At 32.1% G+C, this 19,463-nt stretch overlaps 1 protein-coding gene across 2 annotated transcripts in view; it reads left to right on the forward strand.

Annotated features, from left to right (window-relative positions):
• Nucleotides 1-19,463, forward strand: part of LOC130445721 (corticotropin-releasing factor-binding protein) — an 84,110-nt gene that overhangs the window by 21,639 nt on the left and 43,008 nt on the right. For both annotated transcript variants that reach the window (XM_056781563.1, XM_056781555.1), the window contains one exon: nt 12,247-12,364. In XM_056781563.1, the coding sequence (XP_056637541.1) occupies nt 12,247-12,364 (118 nt within the window). The remainder of the gene's footprint in view (nt 1-12,246; nt 12,365-19,463) is intronic.

Raw genomic sequence — 19,463 nt, forward strand, 5'->3', positions numbered from 1 at the left:
TTTAAACATGAAAAACTTGACAACAAAATGGTTATTATAACATCATGTTGTAACTTCGAACTCCGAGAACAATATTTACTTAGTATTAAGACATACCGAGACTGAAACAGAAACATAATGTAGTTGGACAAAACCTAGTTTGATACACCGCAGTAGTTAAATATAAGTGGTTATATGATTCTAACTAATGAAGGGTTTTCCAATAAGAGGTGTTATTTTGAACAGCCCGCTATTTCGGTAAATGTCACTTTTGAAGCTGCAATTTGTTGACATTTGACAAGTAAAAACTAAGCCATTAATGAAAATGGAACGATACATGCTTCAACAAAGCATTGGAATTATTAAAATTCACTATAAAAATGGTGAAAGTTTGGCAGAGACGGTTCGTAAAACTAAAACATTTTTGGCTCGACGTGCAGCACCTTCTCGGACCGCAATACAGAAATTGATGGAAAAATTTGAGCTGTTGGGACAAGTTAGTGATGTGAAGAATAAAACCCGTGCACGTCGCTCAAGAACAACTGAGAATATTGCTGTTGTAGCCCAAAGTGTTGAAGAAAACTCAGGTTTGTTCATTCCTCGTCGTTCTTTGGAATTAGCCATTCCACAAACGTCATTACACCGTATTTTGCATAAGACTTGGGTCTTAATGCCTATAAAGTTCAGTTAACACAAGAACTCAAGCCGGCCGATCATCAACAACGTCGTGTCTTTGCCGATTGGGTCCTTGAAATGCATGAAAATGATCCGGAATTTCATCGAAAAATCATCTTAACTGATGAGGCCCATTTCCACTTTGGTGGTTACGTCAATAAACAAAATTGTCGAATCTGGGGCTCGGAAAACCCAAGAGTTATTGTTGAAAATCTTCTCCATCCTCAACGCATGACTGTTTGGTACGGTTTATGGTCTGGCGGTGTCATTGGATCTTACTTTTTCGAAAATGAAGCTGAAGCAACAGTTACGGTGAATGGATTGCGCTATCGAGAGATAATTAATGATTTTTTATGGCCGGAATTGGATGGTATTGATTTGAACAACGTTTACTTTCAACAAGACGGCGCTACGTGCCACACAAGCAATGAAACCATCGATCTCTTACGGGAAAAATATCCGGATCGTGTTATCTCTCGAAAGATAAGATCTACGCCAACAGTTCAGCATCGATTCAAGACCTCAAAGATGGAATTCGTGAAGCTATCGAGGACATAGGGCAGCCGCTTTGCAATGTGGTTAAGGGAAATTTCATGAAAAGGATACGGTCCTGTAAGCGCAGTCGTGGCGGCCATTTGGCTGATGTTGTGTTCCCTTATTAACGGCATACCTTCCTCTTTATAATGAAATAAACATCCGATCATTTATCTCAAAAAATGTCATTTTTCTTTCAATATCAAAATAACACCTCTTATTGGAAAACCCGCTAGATACTGCTTGATCTGAAGGAAAATAAATAATTATTTTTATGCATGCAGTAAGAATGGTTCCGTACCAAATGCAATGCTTTTATTTACTAAGAACAAATTTCGTTCCGCCAAACTCGCTAATTGTAATAGACGACACATCTTATCATTCTGGAATACTGATTGAAATTCTTAATGCCTGTTTCACAAATGATATTAACGTTTATGGAAATTAAGAGCATAAGTACTTTTAAAAAGTATTCCATAAACAAGGAGTTGCCTTATGTCCTAAAATGGTATAACTTGATGATTTCATACCATTTGCAAGACTTATGGATTACCTTATTGAGACTACATCAGTGTTATTATGAGTTCAATTCTATAGAGATGGTTTGAAATTGAAAAGGAAAACTACGCTTATATAATGGTTTAACTTCTTAAGCGCGGTAGTGACATTTTGAAAATAATATATGGGAATATATGTTGAACATGTGATAAAGAAAAAAATCAATATTCTAATCTACCACTAATAACGCAACTAATAATGAATTTTCACAATTCTAGTTCCAAAGAGTCTCAGCTTCTCAGATTTTTACGTTTTTATATTCTAAAGGCTGCTTGACATAATGCAATACAACGTGCAAGAAATTGCATGCAAGTCTCTGTAAACAGTAAAAGTGAAAAAATTCCTCACCTCAATGAAAATAACGAAGCTAAGTTTTACGAAAGTCAGTTGATGTGTTAAGCCAAAAGTAACTGGAATGCGACTTGCATGAAATAAAAATGGCACAAAACCGATAATGTCAAGATCATGAAACATGAAACAATCAGATGAACTTCATCTGACAATGCTTTTGATCAAGAAATATTGCGTCTTGCATTGCACTCGTGTCAAGCGGCCTCAATTGACTATTTGATATTGAAGCGTATTTGATGAGCTTGAAAGCAAGTTTATATATTCGAAACTCATGCGTAATAAGTAATGTTAATGTTTATAGAACGCCTCCGAAGTGGATAAACTAACTACAGTTGCTTCGTCAATTTGCGTCAAATAAAATGCGGAAATGAACAATTGGAAATACGTATTTCCAATACTATAAAATTTTATATATCATACGGATATTTAACAGTAAAACAGGAAGAAGCATAATTTCATTCAACAGAAATTAAGGTAGGAGTATCTCTGGGTAGTGTATAAGGTCCTGAGCTTTACTTACTGTATACCAGCGATGTACTAAATCTTGAATACGAACAATTACAACGTTTGTTGATAAAATACGGTTATACCGGCCGTCGTAAAAGACTTCGAAGGAGCTAATATGAAATTACAAACTTCCATAGATCTGATTAACACCTGGACTAATAGATGGTGTATTTAGTCGAACGAAAACAAATGCATGTTAACATTACGAACAAACGAAAACAAAATAATATCCTAGTAACAATAACCAATGTTCAAATACTTTATATTAACAATGCAAAGTATTTGGGAATAACACTTGACGCTAGACTTCGCTGAAGACATGTAAAAAAGAAACGTGAAGAGCTTGGTATAAAGTATAAAAAATTTTGCACACACATAACAAACTGCTTCTCTACAAACATATATTGAAACTCGTCTGGACATATGGTATACAATTTTGGGGGTGTTCAAGTAAAAATACCGTTCAAGAGATATAACGTTTCGAAAATAGAGTTATAAAAAACAATATTGATATACCTTGGTACTGCTGTAACAGTGATCTGACATAGGGACCTCGATGTAGAAACTGTTGACCAGACCTTAGCCAAATTCCATAAACAATGGGTACTACAACAAGGGAAGTTGAGGTTATCCAACTGAGTAATAATTCCAATTTAATAAGAAGGCACAAAAGAATCAAGTCGTTTGAGTTAGTTAAAATGACGGTGTTAGTTGAAAGCAGTGCTAATAAAGCGTTACATGTTAACGATATTGCTGCTAAAATAATAACAGAAAACTAGTGTGCTCACTTCAATATATTCTTTCGAATAGTTATGTATTCATCGTCTGGGAAATAATTAGTTAAGATTCGGCGGTTTTAAATTGTGTAGAATCTTGTAAAAACAAAAAATTCAATATTTCCAACAATTTATTCTATCAAGCGTCAATTCGAATATTGAATTTTATAATCCACGAATTTAATATTTTTACAATAAAATACAAAATTTAAAACCGCCGAATCTTAACTAATTATTTCCCAGACGATGAATACATAAATATATTCGAAAGCTCGGAATATATTAAAGTAAGTACATATTGGTCTTCAATGTTGCCACATTCCCAATATGAATATATATTTTGGAGTACTTGCTTGCCGAACAGAAAGCTGTTCCCGATCCCAAGTAGACGTGAGTGTTTGATCTAGAGGTTCGCTCGTTGTTTTTTTGTTACTGGAGCCAACAACTCACTGTCCTTTTTCATCTTCTGATGATGACGCAGATGAGAATTCAACTGCTTCTGTCTTATTAATCTCAGCTATAGATTGGAAATGTTTGCTTTTGTATAACTCTTGTTTTTCTTTTTTTTTAAAGTTTTAGTTTTAGCTTTAGCGGCAAAAACCTTATCAACATCACTCAAATAAATAGACCAGATCACCTTTCCACATCTCGCGTTTCAACTTAACCTTATCCGTGTTTCTTCATTTTCATTTGCCGAGATTTTGATATTCTTTGTACAGTTTCTGTATGCTAATACAAATGTTTTCTTCAGTTTTATCAGGTATATTGTTTGCTTTCTTTCAAACTACTTGAAGTTTAGTACTGGTGGATTTAGCTGCTTCAGAAATTGTTTCGTTCTGTTCCTTATGATGGTGAATGAATACTAAGAGTACTTGTTCCTTTGAAGGAAGCCGAGCTCCTAAAAACTCACAACTAGACACTTTTTCTAACAGCCAAATTCCTCTTTTAGTTGCCGTTTTATATATTAATTACCTGAAACACAAGAAAACAAAGTCCATTAGAACTTGGTGTTTCCGATATAACTCAAAATTAGAAATACGCAAACCAGGTTAAAAACTGTTCATGTTCAAAGTGTGAAACCTCTAAATGTTGTCCGATCGTCCTGAAACTCGAGACAGTTAACGTTTGCATCACTTGGACGCAGGGCAAGAGCAAAGTCATTTGAAATTATAATATAACATATATTATAATATATATACTTATATTTCTTTAATTTCTTATTTCTTGGACCTTTTGACATATTAATGCTTCTAAATTTTCTTGACTTTAGATCTCTTCTGTTTTAAAACTGTTTTATTTTTAATAATTTCTGAAAGAAAGATAAAAATTGCCGTTTCGACTTTTCTTTAAGTCTTTCTAGATGAAGATATATTATAATATTAACCTTAAAATTCAATCGCATGAACAGTTCCAACTTCCTTGTGAATTCAATTGATTAGATGATTGGAGAAACCACACTTTAACGAGAAAACTCTACTTTGTCCAGGTTTGCAGAAACATATCTATCTTTAGCGTTATCACATTCTGTTAAAAAGGAAATTCGATAAAATTCGTTTTCAATGTGAAACCCACTTCTAATACGTAAGCATCAAATGAAATTTATTCAATTCCATGCAACGATTGTTCGAAAAATACATTTAAATGGCAATTCAAATATTTAGAATAGTTTGTGAATACATAAGCACACAAAAATTTTTTGAAAACACCACATTTACATTATGCGATGGAGAGATATATTAGATACAAATGAGTTGATAATCGGAGAAAGCAGCTATAAAAGCAAATATAAAAATAAAAGAAGCAAATTCAAAAAATATAATTACCAATTATAGTTGAGCCAAATACTCTTATTACTTTACCTTTTTATTTTCATATAAATTGATATTATTATAACTTTTAGAATAGTTAATTGTTGATTAATTATCCTTTAGTATAGATAATTGCTCATTAATTAACCATTAAGAAAAAACAAAAATTTGTGGATTAAGTTCTATTAAGAAAGTATAATATAAACACGTGTCTCATGATAAGAGCCGAGTTTAGAAATGACATTTATACATTTATTAAAATTGTAATCCTCTAACAGGCGACAAGTCTTGTCAAAGTCTCATCATAGGAGCTTTCCTCATATTTTCGCTTCAATAAGATATGCGGAGAATATTGACAATCTACTGTTTCATTTCATACTAAAGGCATTAAAACAAATTCAGATATAACAACTTAACAATTCACGTAGCTGAATTTTTTTAACTGATATTTTTCGCCTTGAAAACAAAAAGCTGTTTAAGAAATTGGATATGATAAGATTGATGGAATAATGTAAGAAAAATGAATAATTTCTCAGGGGTTTCATCAATTAATTTTAGAATCCTTGTCACAACACAAATGACTATATTTTAGGCATTCGCATACAAGTCGAATGATTAGTGTGAAAAAGTTCAGTGTCTCCTTTGCTCTTTTATATATCAATTTTGAAATTTGAGGGGTTAAATATTTTAAAATTATCTAAAATCTTCCAGAATTATATGCCATATCAAAGTTACTTTTATTTAGATGAAACATTCCATATTTTATTGCATATTTGTGTTGTACGGGGGATTTTTATGGAAAATTGGTTATAACTATTTAACCACCTCGTAAATAACATCACAACTTCATATTAATGTAGTGGGGGGGTCAAACTCATTCCAAATATGCAATAAAATGTCTGGTGTTTCATTAATAAAATGTAAATTTGATATGACACAGCATTCTGGAACACCCTGTAAGATTAAAAATTAATTAAAATGTGAGGACTTGTAATTGCTAGGAGGTAATGGACTATCTAATCCTTTAAACAACTTTAGCTGCCCTTTTTTTAAGGCGAGAAATTTCAATTGAAAAAATTGAGCTTTGTGAAATATTTGAGGTGTTTTATGTGTATTAGTTGGAAAGACTGAAGTTTGAAATGAAACTGTATTATTCTCCAAATGTCCAAAGTTGGCACTAAACTTCATCACTCTAATCAATCACCCTGTAGAGAGACTACATCCAACGATTAACCCCAAGCTACGTCATCATTCTTTCATCATTTTCTACAATCAAAAGTATCTGAACACTAATTTATTCTGATATTACTCTATCAAATCAATAGAAGGGGCATATTCTCAGTCAACTTTCCTTGTTTCTCATGGTATCTTCACTGTTGCTGTTTTCTAGATTCATGTGAACTCTGTCAGCACTTTTATTGAGATGTTTTGTTGTGGGCACTGAGATTTTCGAATCCTCTCTAGATGGTTTCGTCAAAGTGTTCACAGTTGGTAGGTCTGCTGGGATCTGAAGATGCATCCTTGACCTAGCGTCAGTTCTTGATGCCATGCTAGTCCAGTTAAATCATTTCACACATTTTACACCAAGTTATCTCCTAATATCCGACTCTTACTTCTGGAGAACACCACTTGATTCTTCTCTCCATCAATGTTGATTAGAAAATAGTAACAATACTCACGATTATGAAGATTCTCGTGGTTACAAGTTCTGTTAAAAACTGTTAGAATCTATGATGAATTTTACTTTATAATAAAGAGTTTTTTCTTAAACGTACATAACAGTTTAGTTTGAGAGAAAAGATGCCCAAATGAATGATTCAAATATTCCGGAAATCTCAATTATTTGTTTATTTATCTTATTATTTATATCAGTTTTTTCCAATAATTACGTAACTGATTGCTAAGAAAGAAGATTAACAGATTTCCTGTCTTTTATGGACAGAAGTGAGAAATGTGAAAACCAATAAATTATTTAATTTTTTTGTTTTGGCTCGGATTATAGCGTGCAGCTGCATATTATTTTACGGGAAAACTTAATATTATTGATGTTTGCTTTCATTTGAACGTGACTACGCATATATACCTGCCAGATATTGTACTAGTTTTCATGTTTTTAATGGGAGCACGCATTTTATATAAAACAGTTTAAGATATCTCTTTAGGTCTCTTTAAGTTTTCGTAATTTCTTCTGTTTCACCGAAAATAATCTCTGAGTAAATTGTTTTATTATTGGATAATGGTTCAAGTTGTCCATTTTCATTACTGACAATAAACGGCTAATAAGTTAGTTAAGTATGATACAAGCAGAAATGTCTATAAAATGGAATTTTCGAATACTTTAAGTTAAACAATTTTGCTCTTAATATTTTAGTATTTTACCATTGATATAAATGCATAGACATGTTCCGTTTTCGAGATATTTTGTATAAATTAACTTTGACTTGATAAATAATCATGGAATCTGTGATTTAAATATTTGTTCACAATAGAAATATATTTTCCGACCTTTCGAATACTTATGTATTCGTGGTCTGGGAAATAATTAATTGAGATTTCAGGTGATTTTTGATATTATTAATGCTTGTAAAATTTTTTAAACTCTTAGAATTCAAAATTCAATATTCAAATAGACGTTTATAGAAATATTTATATGAGTTTAAAATTTGCAATTCAATATTTCGAAAATAAATTCTGATGTTCTTCAAAGGAACTACTTTCTTGTTTCGACGAATATTAAATTACAACTCTTCTGAAGAGTGTGATGTAAATCGACCCTTTTGTCGATATTAACATCCCCAATGGCTCGTAATGGCAAGGAGAGGGTATAACTACTGACTAGTCGGAGATGTTAATATCGACAAAAAGGTCGATTTACATCACACTCTTCAGAAGAGTTGTGATTCAATATTCGTCGAGGCATTAGCCAGGAGAGTAGTGGTTTTCCCCTTTGAATTAAGGCGGAATACATTTTAGAAATATTGACTTTTGAAATTATTTTAGAAATGAATAGCAGAAATCTTTAATTTTGATATATTTTGCTCCATCGAAATCTATATTATCGACGGCTACGCTAGATTTATACCTGACCAGTTCGCATTTGGAAGTGAGGATGGCGTCATTTAGCGTTCACTGGGAAATGTTAACTACATGTACTGAAGACGTTATCTGATGAGACGTAATAACGTCGAAACTAATCAGTAGTTATATATTCTCCTTGCAATTGCGAGCAATTGGGGATGTTAATATCGACAAAAAGATCTTCAGAAGGGTTGTAATTCAATATTCGTCAAGTCATTAGCCAGTAAATTAGTTGTTTTCCTCTTTGAAGAACGGCGGAAAATACAGAGGTGAATAGTAGAAATCCTTTGTTTTGATACATTTTGCACACCTCATTCGCCATAGAATATGTTTACTTTCTAGATGCTCTTTCAAAATCAGTTTTTTTATATAATTTTTAAAAGATTGACGTTTCAATAATGATCGAATTGAGGATACTTTCCATCATATTTACTTAGGGAAGTGAATGGGTGAAAATAAACAAAAATCAAAATGATCCAATATATTGACCATCCATTTTCCCTCACAATCATTTTATCTTTACATTTTTGTTCTCCTCTCAAATCGCAAACATTTTTTCAACTCAAATATAAGTTTTCATTGAACTTAATCGCAATTTAATAAATTTTCAGTTTACAAAGTAATATTGATATATTTTTATTATACAGTGCTTTTCAGATAAAAGTATCCACCTTTAATAACTTTTGTAATACTGGTATTTGGAAAAAATCCAAAAACACGTCAATTTATGTTGGAAGGGGCAAGCATTATGGCATATTTAAACTTACTGGAAAAGCCACCCCCTCACCCCTAGCAGCATCCCCTTTATTTTTTTAAATTACTTGTCATATTTTTTATGTAAAATTTGGATACTCCTCTTTGAGCTGATTTCAAAAATGTATAATACTTGTAGGTTAAAGTGGTTAGTTTATGAGATAAACAATTTTTCTTTTAAGAGCACCAATTTTACTTATTATTTACTTTCACCTTATTTGCCTGTACTAAAATGGGTTGTACAACAGTTCCAACTCTTTAATCTTTTTAACTGTGCTATTTATTCTACTTAAAAAATCCAAACAACAAAAAACTCTACTTTTTATTAAAGTTTGACATTGTCAACTAGAATTTGTAGTCACTATTGATAGTGTAATTTGATACATTATATATTTTGTTTCTCTGAAATGGTTTACTCTTTGCAAGAAAGAATTGAAATTGTAGGTTTATACTACCAAAATAATAATTGTGCAAGAGCTGCTGCTAGAATATTTAACGAATTACATGACGGAAGACATGCAACTCATAAGTATGTAATTCAACTGATGGAGCAAATATTGTTTAACAATTGTGGATTGTTATTGATAATTTGCGTCATTGATTCGCAAAACTCTAGACGACGATCAAAATCATCTTCATTCAACTCGTGCACCAACTTAACTTTGTATGGGTGGTACTTGAATTTATGTAGAACTCGGAAAACTGTAGAAGATGAAACACCGATCGCTCTACTTATTGTTGACAACGATTGGGGTTGTTGAGCCTCTAAGCTGACTTGCCCTAAAATTGCCACTTGGATTGCTTTGTTATTTACGAGTCCCTCTCGCTTATGCACTTTATTGCAAACAGACCCTGTTGTGGTAAATTTCTCCATCAGTTGAATTACATACTTATGAGTTGCATGTCTTCCGTCATGTAATTCGTTAAATATTCTAGCAGCAGCTCTTGCACAATTATTATTTTGGTAGTATAAACCTACAATTTCAATTCTTTCTTGCAAAGAGTAAACCATTTCAGAGAAACAAAATATATAATGTATCAAATTACACTATCAATAGTGACTACAAATTCTAGTTGACAATGTCAAACTTTAATAAAAAGTAGAGTTTTTTGTTGTTTGGATTTTTTAAGTAGAATAAATAGCACAGTTAAAAAGATTAAAGAGTTTGAACTGTTGTACAACCCATTTTAGTACAGGCAAATAAGGTGAAAGTAAATAATAAGTAAAATTTGTGCTCTTAAAAGAAAAATTGTTTATCTCATAAACTAACCACTTTAACCTACAAGTATTATACATTTTTGAAATCAGCTCAAAGAGGAGTATCCAAATTTTACATAAAAAATATGAGAAGTAATTTAAAAAAATAAAGGGGATGCTGCTAGGGGTGAGGGGGTGGCTTTTCCAGTAAGTTTAAATAAGCCATAATGCTTGCCCCTTCCAACATAAATTGACGTGTTTTTGGATTTTTTCTAAATACCAGTATTACAAAAGTTATTAAAGGTGGATACTTTTATCTGAAAAGCACTGTATATGATTGGTACTTATATATTGAAATTAAAAATGAAAATGAATATCTTCCCAGTGTTTTTAGCAATGGAAGCAGTAATGCCGAGAAAACTTAATGAAGCAAAACAGCATTTGCACTTTAATTAAGTTTAGAATGACCAATTTAATGCAAAGTCAAAGAAAATGTTATTTCAAGAAATTGTGAGTTGATATAAGTTTTCCATTCCTTTGAGTTCATGTGTAATTTCCATTTATTTGTTCGTCAAACTAGGATGATTTTACAAAGTGATCATTGCAGAATGAACCGAAATAGATATAGATGAAATTCAAAGAAACTGGATATTTACATACAGTTTGGACATAATTGTATAGTAAAATTGATTTAATACAGAAAAGACGAGAGCAGTTTGACGAACTAGTGACTTTTGTTGATAAAACTTTCGATATGGTGATTAAATTGCTAGTCTAGACACAAATGAAGTAACCTGTTTTTATTGCCGCATTATGGATTTCTTTTGTCCTTTCAACTTCTCTTGTTATTTTGGGAATTCCTGTGTGTGGGAAAATTGTTCATTGTCTGCTCAATAATTTCACAGTTATCATTCTCCACCACCACTCATCACTCTACAAAGAATCTTTCTTTTACTACCGTTTTCCAATCTTCACTCGGTCCGTATACTTCTACGTTCTAAATTCACCATGAGCATACTTTCGTTTAAGAAATTTCCGTTCTTTATATACCTAATCATTTCGTCTATTCCCAGTTTTATCCTACAAAGAAGTTTGACAAGCTCTTAAACTCAACATTGACTTTATACAATTATCAAGTTCGACTAAGTTTATTGGTCTATGGTACTCTTCAGTGGTCTGTATATGTAGAGACCTTGGCGAAAAAATTATCCTCCGCTTGTTTTGCCATCAAATCTGTGTCCAAACAGCTCGATTTTCGTATTGCTTTAACAACTTGTTCGAATCACATCTTCGCTATGGTTTGCCTTTCTGGACAACAACCACTTCTGATCTGATGAAAAGTTCCATCATCTTCAGTGTTTTCGAGACTGACAGAGGCCTTATTATCCTTGTGGCAGAGTTCTACAATCTACCATAGACTGGCAAAATTCAATTTAGTATCAAGTAAAGTATTATATGTATTATTAATCCAAATTGTTATTTTATAAAATTGTGAAAGTTAGTTCCTAATGATAATACAGCTTTTCCCTCTCTCTCTCTCTCTCTCTCTCTCTGATTTTATTACTAATTCTCGTAATTTCTGTTTCTGCATAACGAGCAAGGCAAAATTGAAGGATGTTAGAACACTATAAAATGTGATATGAGGTTCAAATCAATTCTTAAACGAAATACTATGAAAGTAGGTCAGCTTCACCAATAAACTCACATCGTTGATTCATTTGCTTCTGTATAAATCGAAAGTAGCAAAATTTATGTTCTACAAACACTCAGTGGCTTGGCATGAAACAATTGTGAAATTGTTATCCCTGATTATTAATCTTCAAGATTTTGCTTTCTACATTCATGAGAATATTGAAATGAGATAACAAGGTATATATTTTTGCACCTCATTCTCAATATTTCAAATTGTAGATACACTGATTGTAAATATTGGTAATGTAAAATAATACACTTACATTTCTTTTATCGAAATAATATTGTATGCGTTTATGTTGGGAATCCATTAAAGTGTCAAATCTCGTCTTTGCAGCTCGGTCCTCTACACTCCACTCTTGGCCTTCTGAGTTTACGAAGCTCACTTGCCTCCGTCAAGGACGTTTCAAAACCAATTAGATCAAAGAGAACGGCGAGAGAACATCATATTACTGGTAAGTACGTTAAGTTTCAACATTAAAATAATTATACTACATTCATAGTTGAGACATCTTCTGATCTACAAATCTCTAAATAAAATCGTTTTTGAAAAAATTGATAAGTATATCATATCGTATATAGGTTACATGGCGGCTTATTAATTTATGACTTTTTGAATTAAATGATAGCTTTTGGATGAGAAAATTGTTTTTTAGACTTGTTAAATATCACTCAATTGTATTCAGACCACAAAAAATTAAGAATCTTCATCAAACTAGGGACCTTTTTGTGAAAGTATTCTATCGTTCATCATTGTAAACCAGAACTAGTCACCCGTACTTTTCTCTTTTTGACACCAATTCATCTCTATAAACCGTTTGCTTAATATATGGTTTTACTCACTTAGCGTGTCCAGGGTACGCCAATTTGGTAGAGTAAGATTATAAAATAATTCCAAGATGTTTCGTGAAAAATAACTAAAGCTACTACATCTTATAGGAGTTCTTCAATTACAAATATTTTCATCAAAATAATAACAGCAGCTAAGAAGACTTTATAGCTATGAAATTACCTTTTTTTGGATTGAGGAGTGAAGCTGATCCTCACATTGTATTATCAACAATAAAAATTAGTTAACCATCTATTGTTTGTACATAGAAGGAGGACATCAATGAATTTTCTTCATAGCTGCAGACCTACTGCCGAATATCTCATACTATTTGAAAGTATAGAAAACTGGAGAATGTTTGACTAACAAAAACCATTTAATTCCATAACTTGTTTCTCATAAAATCTAAAATTAGATGTATTTAAGTATGAATCCTCCAGATCAATGAGCAATGAGTGCAGCATTAGATATAAATCCTCTTGGTCAATGAGTGATGAGTGCAATAGTGTTTCATTACCCAAACTAACGTTCCCCATTCTTTCAAAATGGATGACGGCCCTTTCTAATAGAGGTATATGTATAAATAGGTGTTGAATTCCTTATTCCTTTCAGATCACCACCAAAAACTGTTTCATAAATTTCAATACTTCTAGTAAATGAAACCGTTTTTATTTTCTTACTAAAATGTTTTATCCAAGAAAAATAAAAATTCATTCTTCCTGATATTAAGAGAGTGATGAAAAGGAAGTTGAGTGAAGAAATATCTATAGAAATGGACAGAAAGTACATAGAGTAATTAAAAAGTATACATGCATTTTTTGATATAATCACAAAGTTTATTTAGGCATTTGACAGAACGCAGAATCAATTTGTTTAATTTTTTATTTGGGAAGTAACGGCAGATGTTTTCACATCACTGTTTAAAAAGAACTGTGTTCTGAAAAAATGTTATTCCAACCTTTGGAACGGGGAATAGTCACTGAGTGCGAAGTCTGAACTAAATAGATGATTTTTCACTAGTCATCCTCTTGTTGTTGTTTGAATCAAATATTTGGTATGATTTTTGTTCTACTAAATAAACACAATAATGCTGAAGTTCTGCATTTTATTGATCTTCAAAGTGTATGCTGTGATTTGTTGATGAACAGTGACCACTAAGAGGTTCTCAAATAAGACGGAATACAATATCTAGGTGAATAATCATAAAAACATTCCCAAAGAAAACTTATCAGTCTATCCTGTTTTCATCATCAACAGCTTTTAAATATTGAATGGATGCTGGTGAAAATAACTCAATATTCTAATATCAAGAACTTTAGTTTTAGTTATTATAGTTAAAATACTAATTTACTCGGGTAAATCGCGCTATGTAAGAAAGGTACTCGTTGTTATAGTTTTTCCAATATCAATTACAGGAGATAGTTATGCGGAGAACAATCAATATCGAATCGTAAACATAAATACATTTCTATTGGCCGAAACCGTATGTACAAAATTTCTTTGAAGCATTCCTGCCAGAAAGTCTGCGACAAACATTGGCGTGGCTTGGTGAGATTAGTTTCATTCATAAATTTCTTCAAATAAATAGAAATATGGCGTTCTTTAGACCATGGGCGAATGAAGACAATGAAATTGCACAGGGTAGTGACAATAAAGACAATTATGAATTTAATAATAAATATTTAGATATTCAAACACAGCACAAACATTTTCCATTCATCGAGTAGTACTGAAAGGGGTTGCTGTGGATCATTCACAGAACCGAAAAGCATGTAAAGAAAGAAACCAAAATCAGTTGACAAAGCTACTCAAGATTTTATAGGAAGTACAATTTATAGTTCATATGAGGATACCAGTTTAGAAACATTGCGTCAAGTTTTGTCAGCATGTGGTTTTAAATAGAAAAACCTGAATAAATGTTTGGCAATAACCGAATCGTCAAGAATAATTCGATGACAACAAGATAATTTACGTGAATTTACTACCGAAGTTCTAATATCTAGATGAATCATGGTTTGACAGTCATGATGTAGTAAACTTCGGTTGGGTTGACAATAGTAAAAATTGCTGTTTGAATGGGCCATGTTCTAAAAAGAAACACGTTATTATAATATACGCTGGAAGCAAGGACGGATATGACAACAGAGTTATTTGAAAAGTGGTTTAATGAACAGCTTTTACCCAACATTCCACCACAATCATTTATGGACAACGCATCCTACCACTCGCGGCAACTCCTTAAGATACAAAATAGTAGTAGCAACAAAGCTAAATTTTCGATCGTAAAAAGGCCCAACAAACAAAGAATTACTTACTGTTATTAAAGGTCCAAAGTTAGAGAAAATTTATTATTTTGATAATCTGTGCAAAGAACTACTACTACTCATACTATCTCCTTACTATTGCATATGTAACCCTATAGAGTTAATATGGGCAAACGTAAAACCAGAATTACGAAAATAAAATCAGTCTCCGGAACTGAGTAAAGAGGTTGTAGAACCCTTAAAGAAAGTTCTAGCAGCAGACCGCCAAGAGCTTTGGGAAAACTGTGTTGTACATGTTATCAAAGAAGATAAGTATGTGGTATTCTGACTACCATGATTATTTTTAAAGATAATTTGGAAGTGAAATGTTTTTTTCTTTTGTTTTATTTGCAAAGAATTAATTTTTTTTATGGTTTTTACTTTGTAATTTCGTTATCCACTAAAAAAACGAATTGGGTACAAAAAGCGCTCAGTTCACGTCTGTTACCCTGTTTAAACCAAACGCCCTTACAGGCAGGTACATTTTACTCGTTTACTACGTTTTATAATTCAATAGTCAGTTGTAACAAGTTAACTAGGTATATTAATGATTTTTTTCTAAGTTCCAAGTAGGACTACATATTTTTAAAAGTATTTATAAAAATAATGAATTTATAAAATGAGGTATCTACGCCTGTGGTACATGAAAAAAAATTGTCGACCAGGGTTTATGAGTTTTTATAATTTACAATTGCAATAAACACACAATAAACACTGATCACCGAACGGCACGAAATTTGTTTGAAATATCGACATTCATACACGGAAACCATTTGTATATAAATATATCAGATAAACCTCCAACAATAACTATTTATTCGTAAAGATTTTGTGTTATTTTGGTGAGGATTTGTGTGAAAATTTCATAATTCTATCTTTGGAACCCGAAATTTTCCTCGTTTTTGTACCCTTTTTTGTACTTAAATTATTCCGGTATCGCATTTCAACTCAAAATAGATGCCTTCAGTACGATAATCTAAGAGACAAGGGAATATTTTTTCATTATTTTTACTTCTCAAAATAATATCACGTACAGCACATTGCCTAAAATGATATGGGTAAGCAGTATAAAACAACATATACCAAATTATTTGTTTTTTTTTGTAAAACTCTAGTCAATTTTATCCAAAGTCTCCGAACAAACATTTTCTTCGCCGACTATTCAGAAATTTTATCAATGGTGTAATATCTGTAATGGCCTGTGTATTCGTTCGAAATTAGTCTTTTTCTTTTATAGATGCTATATTGGATGGAAAGCATTCTAATTCCACCACTTAAAAGTACTCAGTTTTATGAATAGGCACAAGATTCTGTCATCCCTGTTATGCCTCATTCATATATAAGCAAACATAATCTTGGCTAACGACCTTGTGCAGAGTAGTTAACCAGTACAGATGATATTTCTTTTGTAATTTATATTCGTTTTCTTATATTAGTACAAGCCGAACTATCTGAAATGCTAAAGCTCATTGAATAAATAAAAACTATTACCAATATCAATCAACTTCATTCGCGGTATATAATCATGTTTCATTTCTGCTAATTAAGTTCGCCAATAATTGAAACTCTGGAATATAACATAGAAAAAAAGAAATAATATCATATTACTGGGATAAGAAAAAACTTGAAAGAGATTAATAATTATTTTTCATCTAGTAGGCTATTGCCAAAAATAAGCTGAAGCTGATATTCAATTAAAAATCGTAAGCGTCTAAATTTATTAATGCCAGTTTGCTGACAATATTTCCAACACCAATCAATAATTATCAAATCATATTTAAAATTTCAATATGGTGAAATTTACCTTCAGTGAATATGCCGGCTTGCATTTGGTGTATGGTTTGGCTTCTGGTAACTTGTAAAAGACAGATGGTTGTGTACTGATTGCTTTCCGGGTAGAATTATACTCGAATGTAGAACTTTTTTTTGGGGTTGATCACAGCTAGTTTCCATTATTTTTAATAAAATGATATATGTTCTTTCAAAAAAGGTGGCGAAGGTCAACAACGAACTATACTAACACCAGTTTAAGATCAAAATTCTTTAGATATAAATGATGCTGATCCCATAATTAGCGTACACAAAATATCACTACAATTGAACGTATCAACGACAACTCTTGATAGATTTCTCTTTTACCCCTTTCATATCCAGAAAGTGCATGCCATGTAAGTAGAGGATTATGCAGCAAGGCTGGCCTACACTCGTTGGTTTCTATATAAACAACGAACAGATAATACATTTGTTGCAAAAGTATTGTTTACTGAAGCTGGTTTCATTATTTTGCATAATTTACATGTATGGGCAGATGAAAATCCTCATGGTACAGTTTAAACAAAGAATGAACATCGATTTTGTCTTAACGTGTGGGCAGGAATAGTGGGTAATAATTTCGTAGGTCCATATTTTTGTGATAATAACCTGAATGGTCAGCGATAATCAGAATTTCTTCAAAATGATTTCCTCTAATCATTCGCAGAGACATGTGGTTCATGCACGATGGAGCCCCTCCCCATTTCCTAAATGATGCAAAACATTATCTTAATAACATTTTTCCCAATAGGTGGATCTGATTTGAATATAATGGATTAATTTTTTGGGTATATACAACACCGGTAAACATAAGGAACGAAAATATAAGACAGAATGTTGGAATGTTTTTTAAAGTTGAAAGAAATGTCCTCCCTAGACTCCGGAAGTGTGTAAAAGTGCAAAGTACCCAATTCCAATATTTATTATATATATTTTTTTGATTTTATTTGATAATTTGCAGGCTAACCTTTAGACTTTTCTACATTTCAATTTTCTCCTTATGTTAGCAACATTATATTTGATTTCAGATCAATAAGGAATGCTTCATTGAAAAATACATTATTGCTATTTTTATATTATACAGGTTATCCCTGTAAAAGTTACGGATTGTTAACTATTGGGCATGAACCGCTCCTGGCGTTCTAATAGTAGTGTAGAATTATTTATTCCGTCAAACACACTACATGGACATACGTAATGATCCATTGAAACGAGTGGTCGTACGAGAAAATTTTTTCCATGTCACATTATTATTTTCACGTTCTCCCTCCCGAATTTTTTGCATCAAATTCGCGAACACTCTGTATATCTTTATTATCCTGTATGTCAGTCGTTATTCCAGAAGAGAAAAATAATTTAAAAGATCGCCGTCACTTAATTTACTATCATACTCTTTTAATAGCTCGAATCATTTTTTTAGAGTGCTTAAAATTTGATCTATAATTTTTGAGAAAAAACTAATTATAGAGGCGGTTTTTGGATCACCAGGGGTCTCATCTTGGTGTTCATAGTCAAACAGTTTTGATTTGAATTTCCTCCTGACCGTTGGCAACCTTACTTTATACGACAATAATTCAATGATTTCATTCGGTATTTGCTGTATCATTTTAACACATTTTTTTGGGAGTTACCCAATCGTCTAACGTGATGTTTCTTCACTAAATCAAGAAAAGCAATCTTCTCAAAAGCTTGTAGAAAATTTTCATTATCATGGTCAACGTCTTTCTTTCCAAGACGTCGCGCCAATATTTCGTTGCGTTTCTAAAATCCACTGGTGGTGAGCATTCACAGTCGTATATGTCTCCAATCTTTTTTTTTTTTAATTTACCCAAGTGTTAATATAACTGTTGTGTAAAATTGACGTTTCATATATATTCGTATTTGCACGAAAACATTTTTTTATCTTTATTACTAGGAAAGCTAAACCTTATGTCTATCAAGGGTGGACGACCACGTTCAACCAATATGATGATTTTTTCGGGCCACAATACGGGGCTGGACGAAATTATATTGACACTAGCATTCATCGAGAGTGACATTTGCAGGAGGTATTTCGGTATCTGACATTACCGAACTTCTTATACAAGCTGAATTACTTGAAGCTTTGTTGACGAGGATGGTGTCATCACTTCATCAGGCTCTGAAGCAGAAGACGCTGTTTTGCTGCTACACCTCCCCCACTTGCTGCAGGTCAGGACGTTAAGTTAACATGATTGATTGCCTTTCTAGAAATTTCAGATGGTCCACTCACTATTACTTATATTACGGATTTAGAATTTTGAGATTCGGTCCAGAAAAAATAAATAAATAATTAGTACTTATGGGAATTGTGAATCAACTTATTTGTATATTTGAGTAAAAAGCAATTTGATGGATTTCTTTCAGCTTAAGTTAAATAAATGCAGAAAAAACTTAGCGAGTTACGGATAAAAAACCAATTAATTTTTCAAACTCGTACATGACATTTCAATTAATAAAAAGATATTTGTGTAAAAAAAGTTGATTATAACCAGTATCCTATGTTGATATTCAATATTAAGCAATTAATTTTCTGAAAACAGTAGTATGGAAATATTATACAACACAGCACTCGATAAAATAAAAATACAT

The sequence above is a fragment of the Diorhabda sublineata genome, chromosome 1, assembly GCF_026230105.1.
Source record: "Diorhabda sublineata isolate icDioSubl1.1 chromosome 1, icDioSubl1.1, whole genome shotgun sequence".
NCBI classification, from domain to species: Eukaryota; Metazoa; Arthropoda; class Insecta; order Coleoptera; family Chrysomelidae; genus Diorhabda; species Diorhabda sublineata.